The 25,017-nt window shown below is 43.2% G+C and overlaps 1 protein-coding gene and 1 pseudogene across 2 annotated transcripts; both read left to right on the top strand.

Moving 5' to 3' along the window:
- The first annotated feature begins 742 nt into the window (after positions 1–742).
- LOC117445508 (cytochrome P450 2J2-like) lies at positions 743–14,863 on the top strand. Of its 2 annotated transcripts, none has more exons than XM_071202835.1 (6): positions 743–1,067; positions 5,618–5,794; positions 6,204–6,345; positions 6,599–6,786; positions 6,866–7,007; positions 14,750–14,863. In XM_071202835.1, exons 1-6 carry the CDS (start codon positions 864–866, stop codon positions 14,779–14,781), a joined length of 885 nt encoding a protein of 294 aa, XP_071058936.1. In that variant the 5' UTR covers positions 743–863; the 3' UTR covers positions 14,782–14,863. The 2 variants fall into 2 exon arrangements, with proteins under 2 accessions (XP_071058936.1, XP_071058935.1); XM_071202834.1 differs by having other exon boundaries at positions 9,458–14,840.
- LOC117444993 (cytochrome P450 2J2-like) lies at positions 9,563–24,210 on the top strand (annotated as a pseudogene).
- The last annotated feature ends 807 nt before the right edge of the window (positions 24,211–25,017 follow it).

The raw sequence follows: 25,017 nt of genomic DNA, 5'->3' as shown, positions 1-25,017 counted from the left end.
TACTCTTCACTTACTTGTCAGCATAGGTCGGCATTGATGTACGGAGCCGACTAAAGACCTTGTTTATATCATCATATTGAAGCCAACTCCATCGATCAAGCTGGCTGAAACGTTCTCTCCCTGTTCTTCTCATGCTCCCTGTCACTCTCCTTTAACTCCTCCGGTGACTGTCTTTTATTCGAAGATAGTTTTTTGCCCGGCGCTTGGCCGGTTACCGCTGGTATTAAAAACATTTTTGGCGAATGGTTAGGTGACGAAACAATTTAACAAAACTGCTAGTCTGGGAGGGCATGCATAATACGGCATAACACCGGAGCCTCGCTGCGGGGAACTTTGGCGCTGTTCCGAGTTTGTTCTAATCTGTCAAAATGACGGACTGCTTTCAGATTTGTGCGTCATTGTTAAAAAAAATCAAATCAATCAAAGTCGCGTTAACCAAATATTTGGTTAACGCGACCTCTGTGTGTGATACATCTCAAACATGAGTTGCGTGTTACATTTTGTCCAAGGGGATATGACATATATCGAAACAATCTTTTATTTTATTCCATGAGATTCAACAAATTGCACTGATGGTAATAATGTCTTCAGTTTTGCAAGTCTACACTGCAGATGCAAAGTATGAACAAACAACATTTGTTTGTTGTGAAAGACAAGTGGAAAAAAATAATTATAGGTCACTGATTTATACTGGTATCAAGGGGGCAGAGTCCAGTTTTTCCTCTAGGCAATCACTGGGCTGCCGTGAGCAAAGTTTCACGAGAGGTGATAGCTCTCTGCAACAGAAACAGCATTTTATGTGAAAGTCAAAGCAAAGAAACCCCAGGTTTCAGTTAGACAGGCTTGAGCCCTTGATTTGCAGAATGGATTCAATCCTTTCTGTACTCGGTTCCTATCTGAACTGGGATGTCAAAAGCCTTCTGCTCTTCTCTGTAATCTTTATCCTCACCGCCGATTATTTCAAGAACCGTCGGTCAGGCAACTTCCCTCCAGGACCCCGGGGACTTCCTATTGTGGGCAACATGTTCTCTGTGGATTACCAAAGGACCCATGAGAGTATGACAGAGGTAAATCAGACATCTTCTCACAGTTAGCAGGGACATATGGAGATGTGTACAGCCTGAGAATGGGTCAGTCATGGATGGTGGTGTTAAACAGGTTTGAGGTTCTGAGAGAAGCTCTGGTTACTCAGGGTGACAGTCTATCAGACTGCCCGGACCTCCCTCTGTTCGTTGACATAACCTCTGGACTAGGTGACACACACACACACACACACACACACACACACACACACACACACACACACACACACACACACACACACACACACACACACACACACACACACACACACACACACACACACACACACACACACACACACACACACACACACACACACACACACGCACACGCGCACACACACACACACACACACACACACACACACACACACACACACACACACACACACACACACACACACACACACACACACACAGTGTATATTGAATTCCTGTGATACTGTGATAAATTGTTGAATTATTACACTGTGTGTTGCATCAGTTTCTCCCTCAATCAGTTTTATAGTTTGCATGTGTTCATACTTTTACACACTAAATGAACTAGAGATGAGTTTTTTCTGCTGAGGAGTTTTGTCAAATAATTATGAACCTTTTAGTTTCTTCTTTTGATTTCTTTCTGTGTAATTTAATATAAATAAAGTATTCAAAATATAATGAAAGCTAAATTAAACTAATAGTTTTTTTTTATTGTTCAAGGTTTTCTTAATCTGCTTGTGTTTCCCATCAGGTATAGTTTTCAGTAATGGCAACACATGGAAGCAGCAGAGGCGTTTTGCACTTTCGACCCTCAAATATTTTGGATTTGGCAAGAAGTCCCTTGAGCCCATCATCTTGGATGAATTTTCATATTGTGCAAAAGACATCAGAAGCTACAATGGTAAAAATGAAAGCATAAGGACAATTGAAGAATGATACACTGATGTGCACATTTGCCATGGCCTCTGCCTTACACCAAATTTGCAATTTACATTAAATGTTCTGATAAACTTTGAAGGAAAGCCATTCAATCCACATCTCCTCATCAACAACGTCGTCTCCAACATCATTTGTTCCCTTGTTTTTGGTCATCGCTTTGAGTATGGTGATAAGAAATTTACAAAACTGATGGAGTGGTTTGACAAAGGTCTCGAGATTGAAGGCTCCATTTGGACACAGGTACAGCATTTTAAAACTATTGATAATATCGTAATGCTGTGTTGTTCGACACTCCTCATCATGATTCAGACCATTGGCTTCAACATGTTAACATGTTTTTTAGCAGAACATCCATCCATCCATCTTCTCCCGCTTATCCGTGGTCGGGTCGCGGGGGTAGCAGTTCCAGCAGAGAGCCCCAAACTTTCTTTTCCCTGGCGACATCAACCAGCTCTGACTGGGGGATCCCAAGGCGCTCCCAGGCCAGCGAAGAGATATAATCCCTCCACCTGGTCCTAGGTCTACCCCTTGGTCTCTTCCCAGCTGGACGTGCCTGGAACACCTCCCTAGGGAGGCGCCCAGGTGGCATCCTAACTAGGTGCCCGAACCACCTCAACTGGCTTCTTTCGAAGGCGAAGGAGGAGCGGCTCAACTCCGAGTCCCTCCCTGATGACCGAACTTCTCACCTTATCTCTAAGGGAGACACCAGCCACCCGGCGGAGGAAACCCATCTCGGCCGCTTGTATCCGCGATCTCGTTCTTTCGGTCATGACCCATCCTTCATGACCATAGGTGAGGGTAGGAACGAAAATGGCCCGGTAGACAGAGAGCTTTGCCTTCTGACTCAGCTCCCTTTTCGTCACAACGGTGCGGTAAAGCGACTGCAGTACCGCTCCCGCTGCTCCGATTCTCCGGCCCATCTCACGCTCCATTGTTCCCTCACTCGTGAACAAGACCCCGAGATACTTGAACTCCTTCACTTGGGGTAAGGACTCATTCCCTACTTGGAGTGGACAGTCCATCGGTTTCCTGCTGAGAACCATGGCCTCAGATTTGGAGGTGCTGATCCTCATCCCAGCCGCTTCACACTCTGTTGCAAACCGATCCAGTGAGTGCTGAAGGTCGCAGACCGATGAAGCCATCAGAACCACATCATCTGCAAAAAGCAGTGGTGCAATCCTTACTCCACCGAACTGCAGACCCCCCCCCCCCACGACTACGCCTCGAAATCCGATCCATGTATATTACAAACAGGATTGGTGACAAAGCGCAGCCCTGGCGGAGGCCAACCCTCACCGGAAATGGGTCCGACTTACTGCCGAGGACCCGGACACAGCTCTCGCTTTGGGAGTACAGAGATTGGATGGCCCTGAGTAGAGACCCCATACTCCCGCAGCACCTCCCACAGTAACTCCCTGGGAACCCGGTCATACGCCTTCTCCAAGTCTACAAAACACATGTAGACCGGATAAGCGTACTCCCAGGCCCCCTCCAGGATCCTTGTGAGAGTAAAAAGCTGATCCGTCGTTCCACGACCAGGACGGAATCCGCATTGTTCCTCCTCAATCTGAGGTTCGACAATCGGCCTGACCCTCCTTTCAAGTACCTTGGAGTAAACTTTCCCGGGGAGGCTGAGTAGTGTGATGCCTCTGTAATTGGCACACACCCTCTGATCCCCCTTTTTGAAAAGGGGGACCACCACCCCGGTCTGCCACTCCTTCGGTACTGTTTCCGACTTCCACGCAACGTTGATGAGACGTGTCAACCATGACAGTCCCTCAACACCCAGAGCCTTCAGCATTTCCGGGCGGATCTCATCCACCCCCGGGGCTTTGCCACTGTGGAGTTGTTTAATGACCTCAGTGACCTCCCACCGGGAGATTGGTGTTGATCCCCCGTCATACTCCAGCTCTGCCTCTAACATAGAGGGCGGAGTTGTCGGGTTCAGGAGTTCCTCAAAGTGTTCCTTCCAACGCCCCAACACTCCATCAGTTGAGGTCAACAACGTCCCATCCTTACTGTACACAGCTTGGATGGTTCCCTGCTTCCCCCTCCTGAGGTGTCGGACAGTTTTCCAGAACAACTTTGGTGCCGCCCGAAAGTCCTTCTCCATGTCTTCTCCAAACTTCTCCCACACCCGCTGCTTTGCCTCGGCCACGGATGAGGCTGCTGCCCTTCGGGCCTGTCGGTACCTTGCAACTGCCTCGGGAGTCCCCCGGGATAACAAATCCCTGAAGGCCTCCTTCTTCAGTCGGACGGCTTCCCTGACCACCGGTGTCCACCAGGAGGTTCGAGGGTTACCGCCCCTTGAGGCACCTAGGACCTTGAGACCACAGCTCCCCACCGCGGCTTCGGCAATAGAGGCTTTGAACACCGACCACTCTGGTTCAATGTCCCCAACCTCCACAGGAATGCCCGAAAAGCTCCGCCGGAGGTGTGAGTTGAAGGCCTCCTGAACTTGGGCCTCCTCCAGACGTTCCCAGTTCACCCGAACTACACGTTTGGGCTTACCAGGTCTATCCAGAGGCTTCCCCCGCCACTCGACCCAACTCACCACCAGATGGTGATCAGTTGACAACTCCGCCCCTCTCTTTACCCGAGTGTCCAAAACATACGGCCTCAGGTCCGATGATACGATAACGAAATCGATCATGGACCTTCTGCCTAGGGTGCTCTGGTACCACGTACACTTATGAGCATCCTTATGTTCGAACATGGTGTTTGTTATGGCCAATCCATGACTAGCACAGAAGTCCAGTAACAAACCACCACTCCGGTTCAGATCAGGGGGGCCGTTCCTCCCAATCACGCCCCTCCAAGTGTCTCCATCATTGCCCACATGTGCGTTGAAGTCTCCCAGCAAGACTAAGGAGTCCCCTTCAGGAGCCCCATACAGGACTCTTTCCAGGGTCTCCAAGAAGGCCGAATACTCTGAACTGCTGTTGGGTGCATAAGCACACACAACAGTCAGAGTTTTCCCCCCCATAACCCGCAGGCGTAGGGAGGCGACCCTCTCGTCCACTGGGGTAAACTCCAACAACGAAGCACCTAACCGGGGACTTGTGAGTATCCCCACACCCGCCCGGCGCCTCACACCTTGAGCAACTCCGGAGAAGAATAGAGTCCAACCCCTATCCAGAAGTAAGGTTCCAGAGCCGACGCTGTGCGTAGAGGTGAGCCCAACCAGATCCAACTGGTACCGCTCCACCTCCCGCACAAGCTCCGGCTCCTTCCCCCCCAGAGAGGTGACGTTCCACGTCCCCAAAGCCAGCTTCTGCCGCCCGGGTCTGGTCCGTCGAGACCCTCCGCTTTCACTGCCACCCTTCTGGCAGCGCACCCGACCCCATCGATGTTTCCCGTAGGTGGTGGGCCCGCGGGACGGAGAAGCGGAGGTGTTGCCCACGTTGCCTTTTCGGGCTGGGCCCGGCCGGGCTCCGTGGCAAGCCCGGCCACCAGACGCTCGCCGACGAGTCCTCCTTCTGGGCCTGGCTCCAGAAGGGGACCCCGGGCTTCCTCCGGGCCGGGTATCCTCACTTCCTGTGTCGTCTTTCATGAGCAGAACATATTTTTCTGAAATGCCTTGTCATGTTACTGTTCTGATCTGCTCCACTCTGCAGCTTTACAACTCGTTCCCATGGCTGATGAGACGTTTGCCAGGGCCTCATCAGACAGTCCAGCACATCTGGGACGATGTGAAGGACTTCATAAGAGTAGAGATTAAGAAGCACAAACAGAACTTGGATCCCTCAGACCCAAGAGACTACATCGACTGCTTCCTGAACGAGATTCAGAAGGTACTTGGTACTAAGATGAACATTGTTGAGTTCCTGTATATATCTTATCTGCTTGTTTTGCACCACCATTAGCACTAGCAACTGTTTTTGTGTTGTACTGACACAACATTTCATTGCAAAATTACTCCTGGCTGGTATGTGAACAAATCAAAGACCTGATATGCACTTCTGCAATGGCCTCTACCTTATAGCCCTATCATTTATTACCCTATCTTTAACAGCATACACTCCTTTTGATCAAACAAAGCAAAGCCTTTTAATTATCAAGGTGCAAGGTCAAGAATATATATGTTTGCTTTACTTACCAGGAACCATAATAACATACAATGACCTTTGCTGTTACAGCCATGTAGATGTTCCAAATTAATTTGCGTCATGTTTTAACACGTGCATTCCCGTATATAATTAGGGTAAGGGGAAGGCTGACAATACTTTTGATGAGGAAAATCTGGTTGGGTCTGCCTGGGATCTGTTTTTGGCTGGATCTGAGACAACCTCCACTACCCTGCGATGGGCTTTCCTCTTCATGGCAAAGTACCCTGAGATGCAGAGTAAGAGCATTGACACAGCCAACTGAGCTCTTTGTTTTGATGCAATTTGTAGGGCTAAATAATTACAAACATCATGTAACTGCTTTTTCTACAAGGGGACAAAGGGTGTCTTTAGATGTATCGCTATGCAACAAACATCTACAACTTATAGTATTAGACTGATTCAAGTTTGCATATAAACAGGGCCTCATCTTGATAAAATATTTATGCTACAAATTCTGTAACGTCTGCCTGTTCCCCTCCTGTTCCACAGCAAAGGTCCAGGCTGAGATAGACAGAGTGATTGGACAGTCCAGACATCCCTCCATGGAAGATCGTGCTAACCTGCCCTACACTGATGCCGTCATACACGAGATCCAGAGGATGGGTAACATAGTTCCTCTCAACCTGCCTCATGTTACCAACAGGGACGTCCAGCTGGGAGGCTACACAATCCCAAAGGTCAGTTCTTGAATGCAGTTGTATGTCACATGACTATGTTGTATCTTTGCGAATTGCCATTTCATTTCCAATTCAACAGGGAGTTACTATAATCCCCAATCTGACCTCGGTGCTGTACGACAAGAATGAATGGGAGACGCCAAACACCTTCAACCCAGGACACTTTCTGAACAAGGAGGGAAAGTTTGTGACGCAAGCTGCTTTCATTCCATTCTCTGCCGGTGAGAAGCAATACCAGTTCTTGCTTTTGAATTGTCTCTATCTGTTTATACAGTAGTCTATCCTGTCATACACTGGGACCCTATGTTCTTCCTTTGCATAATGATTGCAGTTTGTCCTGGTAGAAACTGTCACCATCTTGAAGATAACACATACAATGTTATGGCTAGGGAGCCGATAGGTCTTTGGTGTTTGCTTTAACCATGTTCTGGATGTAGGATAGGCTTGATCCACTGACAGCATGATAAGCTGGTGCCAGTGCCAGGTGAACAGGAGGGGAGGAGCGGTGTGGTTTGGGAGGTAGACCAACCAGGAGGGAGTTGCAGTAGTCCAGACGTCAGATGACATGAACATTAACAAGAACCTGCGTCTCCTTCTGTCTGAAAGGGACATGTCATCTTGATGTTGTAGATTTGTTGCAGTCTGATTTGTGGACACAACACAAGTGTCAATGTTGATACTATAGTAAGAAAAAGCAGTTTTGTCTTGACAAGGTTGAGCTTCAAGTGGTGCAAGGACATCATCTGCGAGATGTCAGCCAGACCAACAGAGATTTTTGCGACCACTTGGGATTCAGTCTGGGGAAAGGCAGTATCTGTTGAGTGTCATCTGCATAGCTGTAGTAGGAGAAGCAATGACATAGCCAAGATAATTGGTGTTCAGAGGAAAGAGGGGTGGACCCAGGATGGCACCCTGAGGGACCCCAGTAAGAAGTTGACAAAGTTCTGACACAGACCCCCACCACATTATTCTTTATGTGCATCTTTGAGATTGGATGTGAACATTGGAAGTGCCATCGTCATAATAATGAATACTGTATTCTTTATTACTGTAAGTCTAAGAAATGTTCTGACAGTGTCTCGGGGAGAACCTGGCAAGGATGGAGCTTTTCCTGTTCTTCACATCCTTCATGCAGTACTTTAACTTCTCCATGCCTGCTGGGGTGAAACCTGTTTTGGATTTTCGCTTTGGCGTTACTCTTGCACCCGTTGAATATGAAATCTGTATAACCTCACGCTAGGATTTTACAAAAACTATTTTTATTTTGTCATAAATATAGTTAAATTACATTTTGAATCCCTACCTTTCCAAAGCCGCTGTGTGGACGTCCCGTTACTCCGGTTCAGTTTCACAGATGCTATCTACAGGGTTTCACTTAGGGATCATCAACAAATGATCGTTCTAATGACTAGAAAACAATGTAAAACCTCCATAGTGAAATGACCATATTAGTAAAAAAATATGCTCATGATTTTGATAAATATGTCTTGTGCATCCTTCGCGTCGAAAGGAGCCAGTTGAGGTGGTCAGGGAAAAGAAAGTGTGGGGCTCTCTGCTGGAACTGCGACCCCCGCGACCCGACCACGGATAAGAGGGAGAAGATGGATGGATGGATGGATGGATGTCTTATGCATATCATTATATCATTCACTTTTTTGATTACTGATGTAATGATTTTCTTTTACAAAGATATTGAAGTTTTTTCAATATCGTCTTGAAAATCCATTTCAGATATTATTACTACAATGTACTCATAAGACACACATTTTTTAATTATATTTTAGTGCATCTTCTCTATTTTATATATATTGTTATGAAGTTGTTTTATTTTTTATAAACTATGGGATTCTTTCAATAGCTTCCATGGCACATGACAGTAAATGGAGCATTGTATAAACTAAACAAAAGGACACACCTGTTTTATCGTGTTTTAGTCCCGCTTCTATTTTTGATAAATATTTCTATGAACCTTTTCTTCTTGAAGATATTCATATGAAATAGAAGTTTGACTGAAATACAATAAAAATACATGTGCCCCTCTAACCTAATCTAATCTAGAAAATATATCTCAATTAAATTGAGCTGATTTTTATAAAAGTATTAGAGGCGGTTTGAAATCCAATAAAGACAATACAGTGCAATACAATACAATACAATTGGGCATTGACATGGCGTCATTATGATATAGAAGCTATGAGAAATATAAATATCTTTTAATCGTAGGGGTGTGTCCTACTGCTCCAGTGTAATTGTGAGGGAATAATTTGAGCTTTACTAAGATATTTGACCTTTCGGCCTGTTGACGTTTTACGACCGAGCCAAAGTCTGTTATCTGTCTTAAGGAATGGGAAGTGTCAGCTATCTTGATAAACCAGTTCAACTCTCGGTCACAAAATGGTTTATCGCTGTGGGAACGCTGGCTTCTAAACACCACTGACAAGTGATTGAGTATTTCTAGTTGGGGGATAATCTCCTCTAGCTCCACAGATGTTTACGCCTCCCCCAATATGCTGATTAGCTCTCTGAAGCTAATTAAAAGGTCGGCCAAGGGAGAAGGGATTCAGAATTGACATGGCAACCCACCTGAGCAGTCAGAACTTTTGACTGTGTGACTTGTGATGTGAATTTCTCCGGCCGATGCTTGTATTAAACTGACACTGTTTGACATCAGAACTCCTGCTCGTCCTGTGTCTCCTTCATGAGTCGGTGACTCCCACTGCATCGCTACACAGAAGTTTCCTCCACAAATTGGCGTTGTCGGAAGGATACCAATATATCTTCAGAGACTGGTAAGTGTAATTTCAAATCCACATTTGGACATTGCCTTGCCAGAATCTGTGATTGACGGTATCCTAAAATTACCTGTGAAACTGAGCGGTTGTGTTTCATTTTTGATTAATGAACATTTGGCTGATTGTCTCTGTGCATGCTGCTTGGGACAGCTTATGTTCAGAGTAACCTTAAAGAAATACATCAGTAAAGTGGAACTTCTGTTTAAAAAGCAATGTAAAGATTTGTATTGAACAAATCGCAGAATTCTGGGGGTTTCAGCGGCCAAACACAGCAGTTAAAAATAAGCAGCCAGAGATATTTCCCTCCATTGCCTCTGTGAGCACGGCTCCAGCAGCAGCCGGGGGTGTGTGTGTAAATACCTCCCCGCGTTTGGGTGGCTGCAGCCGTGCAGCTGAGAGGAAGAAAGTCCGGGGCTGCAGTCGGATAGTTTAAAAATCAGCTCCTAAGTTCTAACCCTATCGTCTATTCCTTGACCTCTGAGTGAAACGTCACGGGGTTAAGGGATAGTGGATAGGAGAATTCAAAAGGACTTAGGAGAAGAGACTGCGGTACTTTAGAGAATCCGAATGCACTTTCACTATCCGACGTGTTTATGATGCGCCAGCGGACGTCATTGTGTGCGTCTGCTGCTGTGGGGAAACTATGGAAACCACAGTTTTCTATACAGCGGACTACAACATGGATGTTTAATAAGAACGAAGGACTACTGTAAACTCATCAGACCGTGTTCTGATGCTGCTGCTTTGCTTTATGAACGTGGACAACAGAGAAACATATTCTTCATGATCAAAGTTGGAATTGAAATAAAAAAGGAAAGTGAAACTTATACTCGTCACCCTCTCCCTCCGGTCCACATTAATACCAATGATCCCAATACGTATGATTGTATGAACTAAAGATCTTAAAATCAATACAGATGTATTTATTATAAACGTTAGTCCTTAACATCTATCACTGTGTATATCACCATTCAAACATCTTTTAAAAGTTGAACAAACCCCACACAGCTCAGTAAAGACTGAAATGTTGACTTTATTTGATAATTTCAGTGAAAACTAACGTTCATATTTCTCTTTTTGATTATAATACTGATGAACGTTCAAAACAAAGCACTTTGGCAACTTACCACCTATGTTTTAAAATGCTTAATAAGCACCGTAACTTTCATGCTATCATTTCTCGGTCATAATCGGTTGTTTCCGTGAACGGCCGACTGTTGAGTGACGGCAAATGCTGCGACTGCAAGGCATTGTGGGCAGCATTTTCGCTTCTCCTGTCGGTTAGGGAGGTCCAGTGGTTCCTAAGCTAAAGGAGGTTATAAAGGAAGTTTGAAACCTCCTTTCCTATCATTCTCATCATTCTAGAGAATTCGAACGGCACTTATCATGGCTGCCACTGAGGGACTTCCGGGTCATTTCACTCCTTTAGGAAGGTTCCTAAGCTAAATGGACTATTCGACTTCAGCCACAGCCTTTTTGTCTATAGCTTTAACTCACACCACCACCATCTCTATTAAAAACGAGATGGTCTAAAAGCACCCGTTGTTTGCGACCGTCTTCTGCATTGCTGGTAAGGCTGGGGCAGCACGAGGTGCGTGCATCACCTGATGCGCCACAGTTCTCTACTCTGCTGGAGGAACATTTCCTACGTTGCTTGGAAGTGTTGCCTACGTTGCTGGAGAAACTGGTGGCGGTCCGGGGTGCATTCATAAAAATTATAGGCTAATTGATCACAGGTGGGCAGTGGCAAGCAAGCGTAGAATCAAAACTGTGTTTCACGGTTGGGGTGAACTCAATGGCGGGTGTATAGGCTGGTCGTGTAGGACTACAGTTAACTGTGCTGTTTTTGGAGAGAAAGGGTAGCGGAAAAAAAGTCTATGTTCTCCTTGTCGGGGGATCATAGCGCCACTAACTAGTGGTGTCGCAAGAGGATAAGCTAGTTATCGCTTTTGGACGGTCTTCAGGCACGATCTTAGCACTTGTACAAGGGTGGATGCGCGATAATAACAGATGATTTTAGCAGTCAGAACAACTAAAGCAGCAGTGGTAATAATAACAGAAACGCTAAAGAGTCACATCTAATAGAAATATATATAAAAGCATTCATTTTAATTGTGTAGCAGTCAGTTTATTATTTTGGCAGCACTATTGAGCATTTTGAAAATGTATTTTCATGCCTCTGCAAGGCGTAGTCTTTCTATCTGTATAGCCACTGGTGTTAAGTAACTAAGTTCATAAACTCAACAACTACTATACTTGGGCACAATTTTTAAATTTAAATGCTTTGCTACTTTGTTCTTCTACTCCACTACAGTTCAGAGGTACATGGTGTATTTCTACTCCACTACATGTATTTAATACCTTTTAGTTACTATACAGATCTGGATGAATGATGTGAAATATAATCAAGTGTTAAATCACACTTTAGTTCCACCTGGAGTAAATCCACAAGCTACCCTGCAGCATACAAAGTCATTTGAACTAGCTGCACCTTTACCAGCTTTGAGAACACTTTCATGATCAATCATTATAAAACACATCATATATATTATTCTGAAATGGACCAATCTGCACAACGACTACTTTTACTGTCGCTATTTCCACTATATTTTGATGAGAATACTTTTATACTTTTACTTAAGTAACATTTTGAATGCAGTACTTTTACTGTAACATAGTATTCCTACACTCTGGTACTTCTACTTTTACTCAAGTACAAGATCTGAGTACTAAAGCTAACGTTAGCCAGAAACATTTTTCAGTGCACATCACGCTCTGCCGCTCCGACAGGGAGCTCTGCTCTGAACACCTGAACGCCCCGTTCTAACAGCTGTTCACCAGCGGTCCAGTCTGTGCCACAGTGACTCCGGACCACACAGTTAATATTAACGAACGCACCCGTAGGTAATGTAGTTTGAAGCTAGAACATATTCGCGGGGCAGCAGAGCCTTATCATACATCCGTGAGCAGAGCCGATAGGCAGGAAGACTCGAGCACATAGCTCGCGCTTCATTATCATATATAAAAAAAGAACACCATGCGTGTATGATGGCACATAACTGCTCGCGGCTGCAGATTACTCCGGTTCCCAGACCCCCCCCCATACCCCAACGATATTTTTTTTGCAGATCTACATGAATCACACAAACGACCTATTTTGGATTCAAAACGGCGAATTTCGCCGAAAGGTGACAAGTTTGCATCCCTGCTTGGTATCCTTTTCATTACAGAGCTGGGAAAATGGTGTATTGATTAGATTCTGATCCGTGCAAGTCCAATTTTAACTGACTTTAGTTCTAATGTTAATGATAATTTGATTTCAACCCATAAGTAATTATTTAAATTAACTCAACATTTCACATGATGGATTAGTGTTTCCCACTAATTTGTTTTATGATTGAGCCAATGGCAAAGAGAGACATTGATGACCCTGTGTCCCTTTTGTTGGTACGTGGTTCCATTTTGTCTATGGCCTCGGACGGCTTCACTAAAGGTCACCCAGTTCTGCCCTGCTACCGTCCGGCTGAGTGCAGTCACAGAGATGCTATGGCTGCTCTACATGACATTAATGGTCTGGTCCGAGAATGGACACCATTTCTTGCTCCCAGAGAGAATAACATTCCTCAAACTGAACTGTACAAGCCGTTGATACTGTCTCACGTGGGTCTGCCCCCCCCCCCACCGAGCCATGAACTGAAAACTTGACATCTGCTTTGAACACTTGGAAGCCTCCTGTCACACCAGCACCTACCCTTGGGTCAGTCAGATGAGACTAACGGCTTCACTTAGGGCATAAGGGTCAGAAATATGACTCTCGTTACCACGGAGTGGTTTGTTTGTTTGTTTTTTAAGGCTATTCATACTGCTATGCAGAGGATGCCTGTAAGTTGGCAAGCTGTTAAAAGCCCCTACTATGTTTAGTATAGGCCTAATGTCAGGGGCCTCTTACTGTCTACTTCTACATGTATTCACATTATATGGACCATGTTTCCACCTGGTGAAACTAGAGGCTGCACGGAACTCAGGCTACAATACAACCATTTTGTTCTGCTCTAACGATTCAATTTATAGATTCTACTTCAAAACAGTTCGTTTTTATTGTTTCCAATGATAACGTTACCTTAAGTGGAGGAATGCAAATCTGTTTTCAAATGTAAGGTTTTGAATTTGTTTGACATTTCTCAGTAATGACACCCTCAGACGCCCACTATCATTCATGCTATGCCTTCAGTGGTAACGCAGATGTTAAAGGGGTTGAAGCTTTTCCTCCCAAATCGGCTATGCTTTGTTTTTTCAACAACGGTGTGCATTTCCTGCATAATATATGTTTCTCACAATTGTTTTTTGTTAGCTGCGCACAGGTGATACTGAGTCTTCTCGAGTGATGGATTATGACCTCTACCATGCTTACATGGACTCGTATGTTTTATTTCATATCTAACTGAAGTAAGAGAGAAAGAGATGGGTAAGCGAGAGACGAAAGACATGGGGAAGTAAGACAAGAAAGAGAGAATAGAGAGAAATGTGAAAGAGATGGGAGATGAGGATGAGAGAGAGATGAGGAAGAGAGAGAGATGTGAAAGAGATGGGAGATAAGGACGAGAGAGAGATGAGGAAGAGAGAGGGATGAGAAAGAGAGAATAGAGAGAAGAGGGAAGAGAGGGATAGGAAAGAGAGAAGAGATATTTGCGAGTTGCATACTGATACTGAGTTTTCTCGATTAATAGCTTATAGACGATACCATGTTTAAATAGACTCCTACGTTGTTATTACATTATGTGACATATGTAAGAAAAGGGAGGGGAGAGTCAATTATATTGAGTAATTGATTTCATATTGGAACATTCATTTCTCAAACCTATGTTTTATGGAAGAAGAAATGTACTTCTGATAAACTAATCTTTTATCAAACGGTAAATGGTGAATTAATATAACATTTAGAATCATTGAGAAAGGGTTATATCCACAGGGACTAGCTCACATTTAACTTAAAATAAAATGTCTCTGCTTTGGACTGATGAGTATATGATTCTTGCATGTTAAATGACTAACCTTACATGTATGCATGTGCATGTGTCAGGAAGGCTCCCAAATAATTCTGAGGGACCTATCCTATTTTTGTAATTGAATGATAATGTGCTAATCCATTACCTTGAGTTGTCTTCACTCAGGAAAACATCCCTATCAAGTGTTAACCCAATAACTAGGACAGCTCTGAAGGCCAAGGGTCAGAGAGAGAGGATCACACTCTCCGGCTGCAGAGGGCACCCCCAGCCACGGGCAAGGAGGCACGAGGTCGTTCGAGATGAGAGGATTCTAATCTTCAACTTTCTGATGGGATAGGATGCTTCTTCATCCTTCTGCTCGGGGGGGGGCTCAAAAGACAACTCTGCAGGACGAGCGATGGCTTCAGAGGCTTCATACAAGGTTCCATGTTTCCTGGAGGAGCAGATGTCTTCCTAACCTCTCCCATCGCGGGGGGGCATCTGGATGTGCCACTTGGAATAGGCTCTGCTCTCAAGCAGATAGCAGAAGGAATGCAGGCAGATGAGCCTCCATTTCACTGGGGGATCATAAAGTGCTCACTGAATGAGCCACAATAGCAGAGCAATTGGGGGGTTGAAATATGGCGCTCTGATGAAGAAGAGTTTTGAGCCAATCAGCACCTCAGTGCTAATCTACAGTATCGGATGCCTTTACACACCAGACATTCTGTGTCATAAAGAGAGGAGGAGAACGAGTCAGGAGGACATGTTTTTCCAGCTCTTGTACAAAGATAACATTTTAATTGAATGACCAGATGTTTACAGATGTACAATTAATGATAGTTCTTATATTTACGATGAACAGACATGTGTTAAATAGTGGTGATAAATATATTTTGTCAGATCAGATTACACTTTCACACTACACAAAATAAATTAATTGATATTTTCAGATTATAAGGTATTGAACAATAAGGTATTTCTAATATTATAACAGATGATGTTAATATCCTTAATTGTCCAGCAATCAGGTTTAACAACACTACTCTTCAACGTATTATCCATGCACAGAAAGACCTACAATGATGTTTCAAGTTTTAAATATTTAAACCTTCCTTTCCAGGTTTTACAAAAGTCTTTGAATATTTGCCTAACTTTTCAGATTGTTAAACATTTTGAGAATTGTTTTCCCTTCAGATTTTGAAATGACATAATGATTGATAGTTGAAGTAATGTAATTATGTTATCACACCATAGTCTTTTGATTTAATATGTAATGAAGTAAAAGTAACAGTAATCCTGAATTGAGGACACTGTAACTTTGCAGATTACGAATTGATCAAACCACTGTGAACTTTATACCTTAACTGTGATTTTATACCTCAGCTGGATCTCTTCTGATCCTATGTTTTAAATGCATTTGACTAGTGATTGCCTTAAACTAAATCTTTAAACTGCAAGCTGGTTTTGATTTTATAGTTTGATAAGTGATATCAGCTAATGGTTACATGTTAAAACTAGTGCTGTCAAAATTATCGCGTTAACGACAGTAATTAATTTTTTGAATTAATTGCGTTAAAATATTTAACGCATTTAACGCATGTGCAGAATGGCCCGCCCCATACGTGCCACCAGTGGCAGCGCCAGGGTATGGCTGGGGTAGGCTACACCCATACCAAGAAATGGCTTAGCCCCACCATGAAAAAATTATGTTAAAGTAAGCAAAATAAAGTCTGCCAACTCGCGCGGAGTAAATTGCACAGACAGCAGTTAGTAAGATTGATTTCAGTAGCCACGGTTTTGAAAACTTTTGTCACGTAGTGATCGTCTTCTCAATAGAACATCTTTGATAACGGCGTGGTGTTGTTGCAGGAAGTCCTGACGGAGAATACTTTTGCTGTAGTACAGGTAACACATAACTAACTGGTACGCAGGTTATGTGCATAATCTGAAATGTGTACCGTCACTTGTGTCACAAAGCGCATTTGCGTACCGACGTACTTGTGAAGCTTTTCCAGAAGGCGGTTAGATCACCGGACGACAGAGTCGGTTTCCGTGTGCACAGACAGGGCTGCTGTTAACGTCGGTCTGTACAAACGGAATTGTGCCAAAACTACGCCAACCGGTTGCGGAGGGAGACTCCCCCCTTCACTGGAGAACTGCGCTAAAACAGCTGATCACAACGTTCACACTCTGTCTGTGGTCACGAAGTACTCCCCCCCCCCCCCCCCCCGAAATCAACACGTAATGAATTAAGACCCCACGGTTTGATGATTGATAGGTGTGTGGGTCGTCTTTCATTTTGACACGCAGAAAAATGTTATAATAAACATAGATACTGTATGTTAAATGGATATATCCGCCTTCTTTCATTTATCTTTCCATTCCCACAACAATATACATAAATAAATGGAATATTTTGGTCATAGTTCGAATGGTGATTAATCATGATTAATTAATTTTTAAACTGTGATTAATCTGATTAAAAATTGTAATCGTTTGACAGCCCTAGTTAAAACATATTATTTTAAAGAAGATGTTTTGCTATTATGCGTCTGTGTTTTATGTGTGTTCATTATTGTGCTTTTGACAACAGACGATCCAAACATTGATGAGAGATAATTTTCTATTGTGGTTGTCTGTATCAATCATTGTGGTTGAATGTTTCAATTGTATTCTACTTTGTGATGTAATTGATGTATGGTGGGACCACACTCATCTGAAGACGCCTATTGATTTAAGTATTGACCAAATTATTATTAGACTAACGTTTTCAGGTTATCAAAGATGATAAAAAGAGTGGGCTGTGAGGGAATCATTTTAGCTTTACTAAGATATTTGACCTTTCGGCCTGTTGACGTTTTACGACCGAGCCGAAGTCTGTTATCTGTCTTAAGGAATGGGAAGTGTCAGCTATCTTGATAAACCAGTTCAACTCTCGGTCACAAAATGGTTTATCGCTGTGGGAACGCTGGCTTCTAAACACCACTGACAAGTGATTGAGTATTTCTAGTTGGTTGATAATCTCCTCTAGCTCCACAGATGTTTACGCCTCCCCCAATATGCTGATTAGCTCTCTGAAGCTAATTAAAAGGTCGGCCAAGGGAGAAGGGATTCAGAATTGACATGGCAACCCACCTGAGCAGTCAGAACTTTTGACTGTGTGACTTGTGATGTGAATTTCTCCGGCCGATGCTTGTATTAAACTACCAGTGTTTGACATCAGAACTCCTGCTCGTCCTGTGTCTCCTTCATGAGTCGGTGACTCCCACTGCATCGCTACACAGAAGTTTCCTCCACAGTAATAATGCAATGCTGCATTGTTTTTGGATTCATTAAGTCAGAGGATATGGAAGCTTTTGAGAAAAATCAAGACTTTTCAATGTAAAACTGCAGAATTTTACGGACAATAATCGTATAAAATAGAACCACTAAAATCTAATAAAAAGAGGTTTGTCCTACTTGTCCAATGTAGTAATACGATGCTGTATTGTATTTCTCAATGGGTCACCTGACATTAAAGCTTTTGAAAAACAAATAAACACTCAAAAGTCATTGTAATGTTATTTATGTATTTCTCCTGTCTTTGGGCATTTTCTAAAAATTCAAGGTAAAAGTTTCCTATTTGCTTTCTTCCCAATCACTTGTGTTCTCCCTCCCACAGTTGGCAGAGCAGTATGGGAACGTGTACAGCCTGAAGATGGGCCCTGTGTGGACGGTGGTGTTGAACGGCTTCAGCACTCTGCAGGAGGGTCTCAGCAAAGGAGATCACATGAGCGACCGCCCTGCTTTCCCCATCCATACTGATGTGTTGCCTGATCTAGGTAAAGCACTTTTTCTATCCTTGTAGGAGGGAGGTTACATACCTCATCAATTATTTTACGTGTAGGCCTACCGGAGGCCTACTAATAATACGTAACAATATTTACACGGATGCTTTCATTATCAGTTAGCAGCGGTGTGGTTCATATTTTTACAATTTTTTTTTTTTTTTACACTGCCTTTTTAGAGAGAAATCAAGTCATAGATATGATTAGAAATTACTGATAATTAATTAATAATCCTAACATCTGATGTATTTACAGTACATTAAAACATTCATTTGACACTTACAACATTACTTTGCAAGGTACGCACAATCAAAATAAGTCTGTAAAAGCAGAATTTGAACACTGTTTCTGTGCTTCTACAATATTTTATTTACTGTTCACAGAAGTTTTATTATACTCATAAGACTGTTAAACACCTGAACTTTTGAAAGAACATCGATAACATTCATCTGTTTGCAACTTATATATATCGATATTCCAATTACTTGTAGACTATTCTGCACTATTTCTATTATATTCTATTTTTACTTGCACTATTTTATCTGTTTCATTGTGTTGCACTGTTGGAGGAGCCTGTGTGTGAAGATTTTCATTGTCATAACTACACTGTAGCTACTGTATGCACACATGACAATAAAAGCCTTGAATCATGGTGTGTGAAGAATAGTGACAGGCATTATTTTGATAATACATTTGATGTCCCACTATTTCAAATTGTGGGACATCACATTGTGAAAGTGTTAATGTTGTTGATTATAAAAACTACGGTTAATCATGTGTTTTTATTTGTTAATTTGGATATAAACTTAAAGATGTGTTTACTTCTACATACAGACTGTTTCTATCTGTCTCATTTATGTCACAAGCTGCATTTCTAAAGTTTTTATCTAAATTCACATTTTCTCATCAGGTATTGTTTTTGCTAGTGGATATTCGTGGAAGCAACAAAGGCAGTTTGCCCTCTCCACTCTCAAATACTTTGGCGTTGGCAAGAAATCACATGAATCTTCCATACTGGAGGAATTTAGGTACATGTCCAAAGAAATCGCTAGTCATAAAGGTAAAGTGTACAAATGTCTAAAGGTATTGAGAATACAGAAAAAAGCCTATTACTGATCATGCTACTCACTTTTCATTTTGATATGTTTGATCAACTGTCCAGGCAAACCCTTCTATCTACATTTTTTAATGAAGAACGCCGTCTCCAACATCATCTGCTCCCTGATCTTTGGCCATCGCTTTGACTACAAGGATGAGAAGTTTCTGCAGGTGATAACGTTGTTGGACAAAGGGGTCCAGATTGAAGGATCCATTTGGGCACAGGTACATCCTTTCAAAACTATTTCAATCTTACTTCAGTGTACTGGTCTTGTTCCTGCATCTGGACACTCTTTAGAGTTGAGTGTTTGCTCTTTGATACACATTTGTTCTAAGTCTTATTTACACTGTATGATAATGATATCATTACATAACAGCTGTACAACGCCTTTCCTGTGCTGATGAGGCGTGGGGCCACACCACACTCTTCAAAAGGGTTATCGTGATATAATGGACTTGATGGAAACAGAAATTAATAAGCACAGGGAAGACTGGAACCCCTCTGATCCTCGAGACTTCATCGACTGTTTCCTGACTGAGATTCAGAAGGTTCGTGGACAAACTACGAGCAAATCAACCAGATACTAGCTTAATTGATAATATTTGTTTTGTGTTGCCTTATATGATTGTAAACCCAGATGCTGAATTGACAGTTTTTAGGGTTTCCTTAAGGCTGTGGGAAATCGTCATTGTGATTTTGCCACTATATTCTGAAATCTTACAGTATAGACCAAATGATTATCAAATGCAAGAAATACCCATGCAATTAATTAATAATTAAAATTATCCTTTGTTGCATAATTTAGAGAGTTTCACACATATGTTTTTGGCAACAAAAGCATAAAATATGAGATTATTCAAAGTCAAAATTCAGTTTACTTATTATTGAATTTGCTTTGGTATATACTAATACAAACATGAACATAGTAAGAGAAAAATATGTCATCAAATATTGAAAACAATATTATAAAAGCTATTATAAAAATAAATTCACAACATAAAAGAAAATACAATCATTAGAAGCACCCTTAGTTGGACTTAATATTATTCAAATGTAAGTTAAAACCATAAACGAAAAGGATTGCTATTTAGCATTTCAATGTAAAAACTGTAGTAAAACAATTATATATATTTATGAGAAATATAAATTAAAATGAATGGGCTCTCTTTGATATAATGACAATTAGGTAATCATTGTTTAATAATCCATTTCTTTCCCTGCCTTCCCCCCACACTAGACATTTGTTTGTAAACTGTACCTCTAAATTGACATCACAAGTGCATTTTCAAAATGTTCAGCATCAGGACAAGAGGGATGATGAGCCAGACGCTTGTTTTGATGGAGGCAACCTGGTGAAGTGTTCGTTTGATCTGTTCGGAGCTGGCACTGAGACCACCTCCATCACCCTGCGCTGGGGTGTGCTCTACATGGCAAAGTACACTGAGATTCAGGGTATGAAATCATCATAAGTTATATTGGCTCGTGTGTCTTCTCTTCCATTCATTCTCTCCTTGGCTCTCCTGTTGCACAGAGAAGGTCCAGGAGGAGATAGACAGCGTGATTGGACAGTCCAGAGAGCCGTCCATGGAAGATCGTCCAAACATGCCCTACACTGACGCCGTCATACACGAGATCCAGAGAATTGGAAACGTAGTTCCTCACAACCTGCCTCATGTGACCAACAGGGACGTTCAGATAGGAGGCTACACAATCCCAAAGGTCAGTTCTCTAATTCAATATTTACGCAAATTGAACAACCATGTTGCATCTTCATAAATTACCATTATGGTTCCAATCACCAGGGAGTTATAGTAATGCCCAACCTGACCTCGGTGCTGTTTGACAAGAATGAGTGGGAGACGCCCAACACCTTCAACCCAGGACACTTTCTGAACAAGGAGGGGAAGTTTGTGCAGCGAGCGGCTTTCATCCCTTTCTCTGTGGGCAAGTACCTTTTCTAATATTATAGAAGTGATGGTGCAGATAACCAAATCAGTGGTTGACTTTGATACACTGGAATCCTTTTAAGTAATATATTGTTTGTTATTATATTGTCACGGATGAGTGAAGGAAGCAGGACCCAAATGCAGATAACTCTTGAGAAACCCTTTATTCCAAGGATAAATGACAAATACAGAACAGAACACTCTCCGGTGCACTCCGTCACCAACAAACAATGACCCAACACTGAACACAGACAAGACTAAATACAAGAAGGGGTAATCATGACAACGAGAAACAGCCGGGCAGGGGAGGAGAAACACAAGGACAACAGGTGAACACAATCGGGTAATCAGGGAGGGAAACAGACAGAAAGCAGACAGGCAGGAAATGGGGGTGAACACTTAACACAATAAGACAGGAAACCCAAAGACAAGAAAAACACCAACACAGACAAAACTACAAACGTGACCTAACATGTGAATTGTGACAGAACCCCCCCCTCAAGGGACGGATTCCAGACGTCCCTAAAGAAAAAAAAAAAAAAAAAAAAAAGTCCAAAACCCCAAGCAGGGGGTCCGGAGGGGGTCCGGAGGACGGGTCTTGGGCTGACAACCCAGGAACACAGCGGAGGACCAGGAAGGGGTCTCGGGCGGACGGCCCGGGGGGCAAGGTACAGTCCAAAAAGGGGATTCGGGCGGACTGCCCGGGGACAAGGCAGAGAACCAGGAAGGGGTCTCGGGCGGACGACCCGGGGTCAAAACAGAGTCCAAGGTGGGGACCATGGAGGACCGAAGGCAGCGGCAGGAAGAGTCAGGGGGCCGGGCCCGAGGGCGAAGACCGCGGCTCTCAGGGGGCCGGGCACGAGGGCGAAGACCGCGGCTCTCAGGGGGCCGGGCTCGAGGGCGAAGACCGCGGCTCTCAGGGGGCCGGGCTCTCAGGGGGCCGGGCTCGAGGGCGAAGACCGCGGCTCTCAGGGGGCCGGGCTCGAGGGCGAAGACCGCGGCTCTCAGGGGGCCGGGCTCGAGGGCGAAGACCGCGGCTCTCAGGGGGCCGGGCTCGAGGGCGAAGACCGCGGCTCTCAGGGAGCCGGGCTCGAGCCGGTGTCGACCGGACAGGATCAGGAGGCCGGGCAGGAAAGCGCTGATGGGCCAGTTCCGGAGATCGGGCAGGACCCGGTGTCGGCCGGACAGAAACCGGAGCCGGTCGGACAGGCTTCGGCAGGATCCCCCACGGAAAAGGACCAGGAGTGCCGCAGAAATAACTGACTGCCTCTCTTCAGTACTGGAGGCATATCGAAAGTCATTCCTCAAGCAAGTTAACTTGTACTTCACCGCGTACAAACTGTCTGCTGGGTCCATTCCTGGTTGGGTCATTCTGTCACGGATGAGTGAAGGAAGCAGGACCCAAATGCAGATAACTCTTGAGAAACCCTTTATTCCAAGGATAAATGACAAATACAGAACAGAACACTCTCCGGTGCACTCCGTCACCAACAAACAATGACCCAACACTGAACACAGACAGAGACAAGACTAAATACAAGAAGGGGTAATCATGACAACGAGAAACAGCCGGGCAGGGGAGGAGAAACACAAGGACAACAGGTGAACACAATCGGGTAATCAGGGAGGGAAACAGACAGAAAGCAGACAGGCAGGAAATGGGGGTGAACACTTAACACAATAAGACAGGAAACCCAAAGACAAGAAAAACACCAACACAGACAAAACTACAAACGTGACCTAACATGTGAATTGTGACATATATAACATAAGTATTCAAGTTTAAGTTAACGTTTCAAATATGGCCAGGTGAATATTAGGTGTAAATATTTCTTCTCAGATTAAATGTTTGTGTTTAATTCATAAAGATTGGCTTTTGGCACTACTGTAGTTTTTCCTGTCGAAAACAATCAAAAGTACATCCTGAAATGAAAGCATATCAGGAACAAAAATTGGCGTTTACTGCACTGATTAAAGGTAGGGTATGTAATTGATTTCAGAAACACTTTTTGTTATATTCCATGGAATGCTCTTAACATCCCGATAGCAATGAATACATTAAATGCTTTGACAATAAATACATTAAAAATTCATCTGTGGAAGCCATAGTACTGTAAAAAGCACAACCAATAATTTTCACCGGCCCGGCTAAAATAACTGGATGGCCTAGCTGCCTGTCAGCCTTCCATCTGGGCACACATTTCCCTCGTTCCCTCATTGGTCATGTGCCCGTTCGTGTGTGCTGGAGGAGGGGCTCTGTAAGGAAGTCTGAAGGAAGGGGCAGTTTTTCCTGTTGTGTATTTTCAAATTCTAGCGCACTCGAGCTGGTTTCTCCAAAATTACACACCCCACCTTTAAGCTCTGAAAACCTATAACACTAAAATATTTTTTATATGTGTATAAATGTTAGTAATACTCCCTAAAGCATGTTAACAAACCTTCATGTTTAATGTCGGTGGGGCAATTTTAAGTAAAACTGAATCGTCTCAGGTGAAGATAGCTCAGATGATAAATTGTTTCTTTTTTTTTTACTTATGTATTTGCATTTCTCTGATTATGTTTTTGCCGCAGGTAAGCGGGTGTGTCTCGGGGAGAACCTGGCCAGGATAGAGCTCTTCCTCCTCTTCACCTCCTTCCTGCAGCGCTTCACCTTCTCCATGAATCCGGGTGTGGAGGCTGTGTTCAAGCCCCGTGTCAGCATCTTCCTCTCACCCCAACCCTACCAAATCTGTGCCACTTTACGTGAAGAGTGACACACCTCATCAACACAATTTCCAGAAATATTAGAAAATATTCATTTATAAATATTTCTTGGAGCAGAAAAAGACGACAACGATGATGTAATTGCTAATGTTTAGGATAGACGTTGCCTATCTACATTGCACGTCCAGCAGAATTAGAGCTTTATTAGCATTTATTGGTATTTTCAATTTCAGACCAATATACACCCTTGCTTTGGTATCTAACAACTTACTTTAAAACATATGGATGTTTCGCTTAGTTGTGGTCTGCTATTTGATTATTTTCGGGTTAGGTGGAGGTTTAAGATAACAACAAAAACTGTATAATCAGGGATTCAGGGTCTCTGTAGACCGTGTTGTTTCTTTTGAATAAATGTCTTATATACTGTAATTGTACGAGGAGACGCATTAAATATTGTTGTGGGTTTGCAAGGTCTTTATTGTTAATTGTGCCTTGGATTTTTAAGACATTTAAAAAAAACAATATAATACAAGTTTTTATGGTAACATCTGTAAAACCCTAAAGGAGGAAATCTCCCACGACATCTGGAGCTTCTGAATCAAAGAAGGTCATACGAAGGCCTCTTACATAAGACATAAAGAAATGCAATAGGCTAACCAAACTGGGTGCTAGGTAAGAGGGCAGATATCAGGACAACACGGTGATAAGAATAAAAAAAGTCGGCCACACTGCAGTTCTGTTATATTGTGAGTATTTTAGTCATAAATGATGTAAGCTTGGTCAGAAATGACCATATCCTGTCATTCACACAGCTATTCTACTAGAAAAATGTATGTTTGTTTCAGTTTAACTTTATTGGAAATATTCCGGTGAACT

The sequence above is a fragment of the Pseudochaenichthys georgianus genome, chromosome 4 (genome assembly GCF_902827115.2).
Source record: "Pseudochaenichthys georgianus chromosome 4, fPseGeo1.2, whole genome shotgun sequence".
In the NCBI taxonomy this organism is placed as follows: Eukaryota; Metazoa; Chordata; class Actinopteri; order Perciformes; family Channichthyidae; genus Pseudochaenichthys; species Pseudochaenichthys georgianus.
Note: the sequence above shows the minus strand (reverse complement) of the source record. Positions and strands in the feature narration are given on the sequence as shown.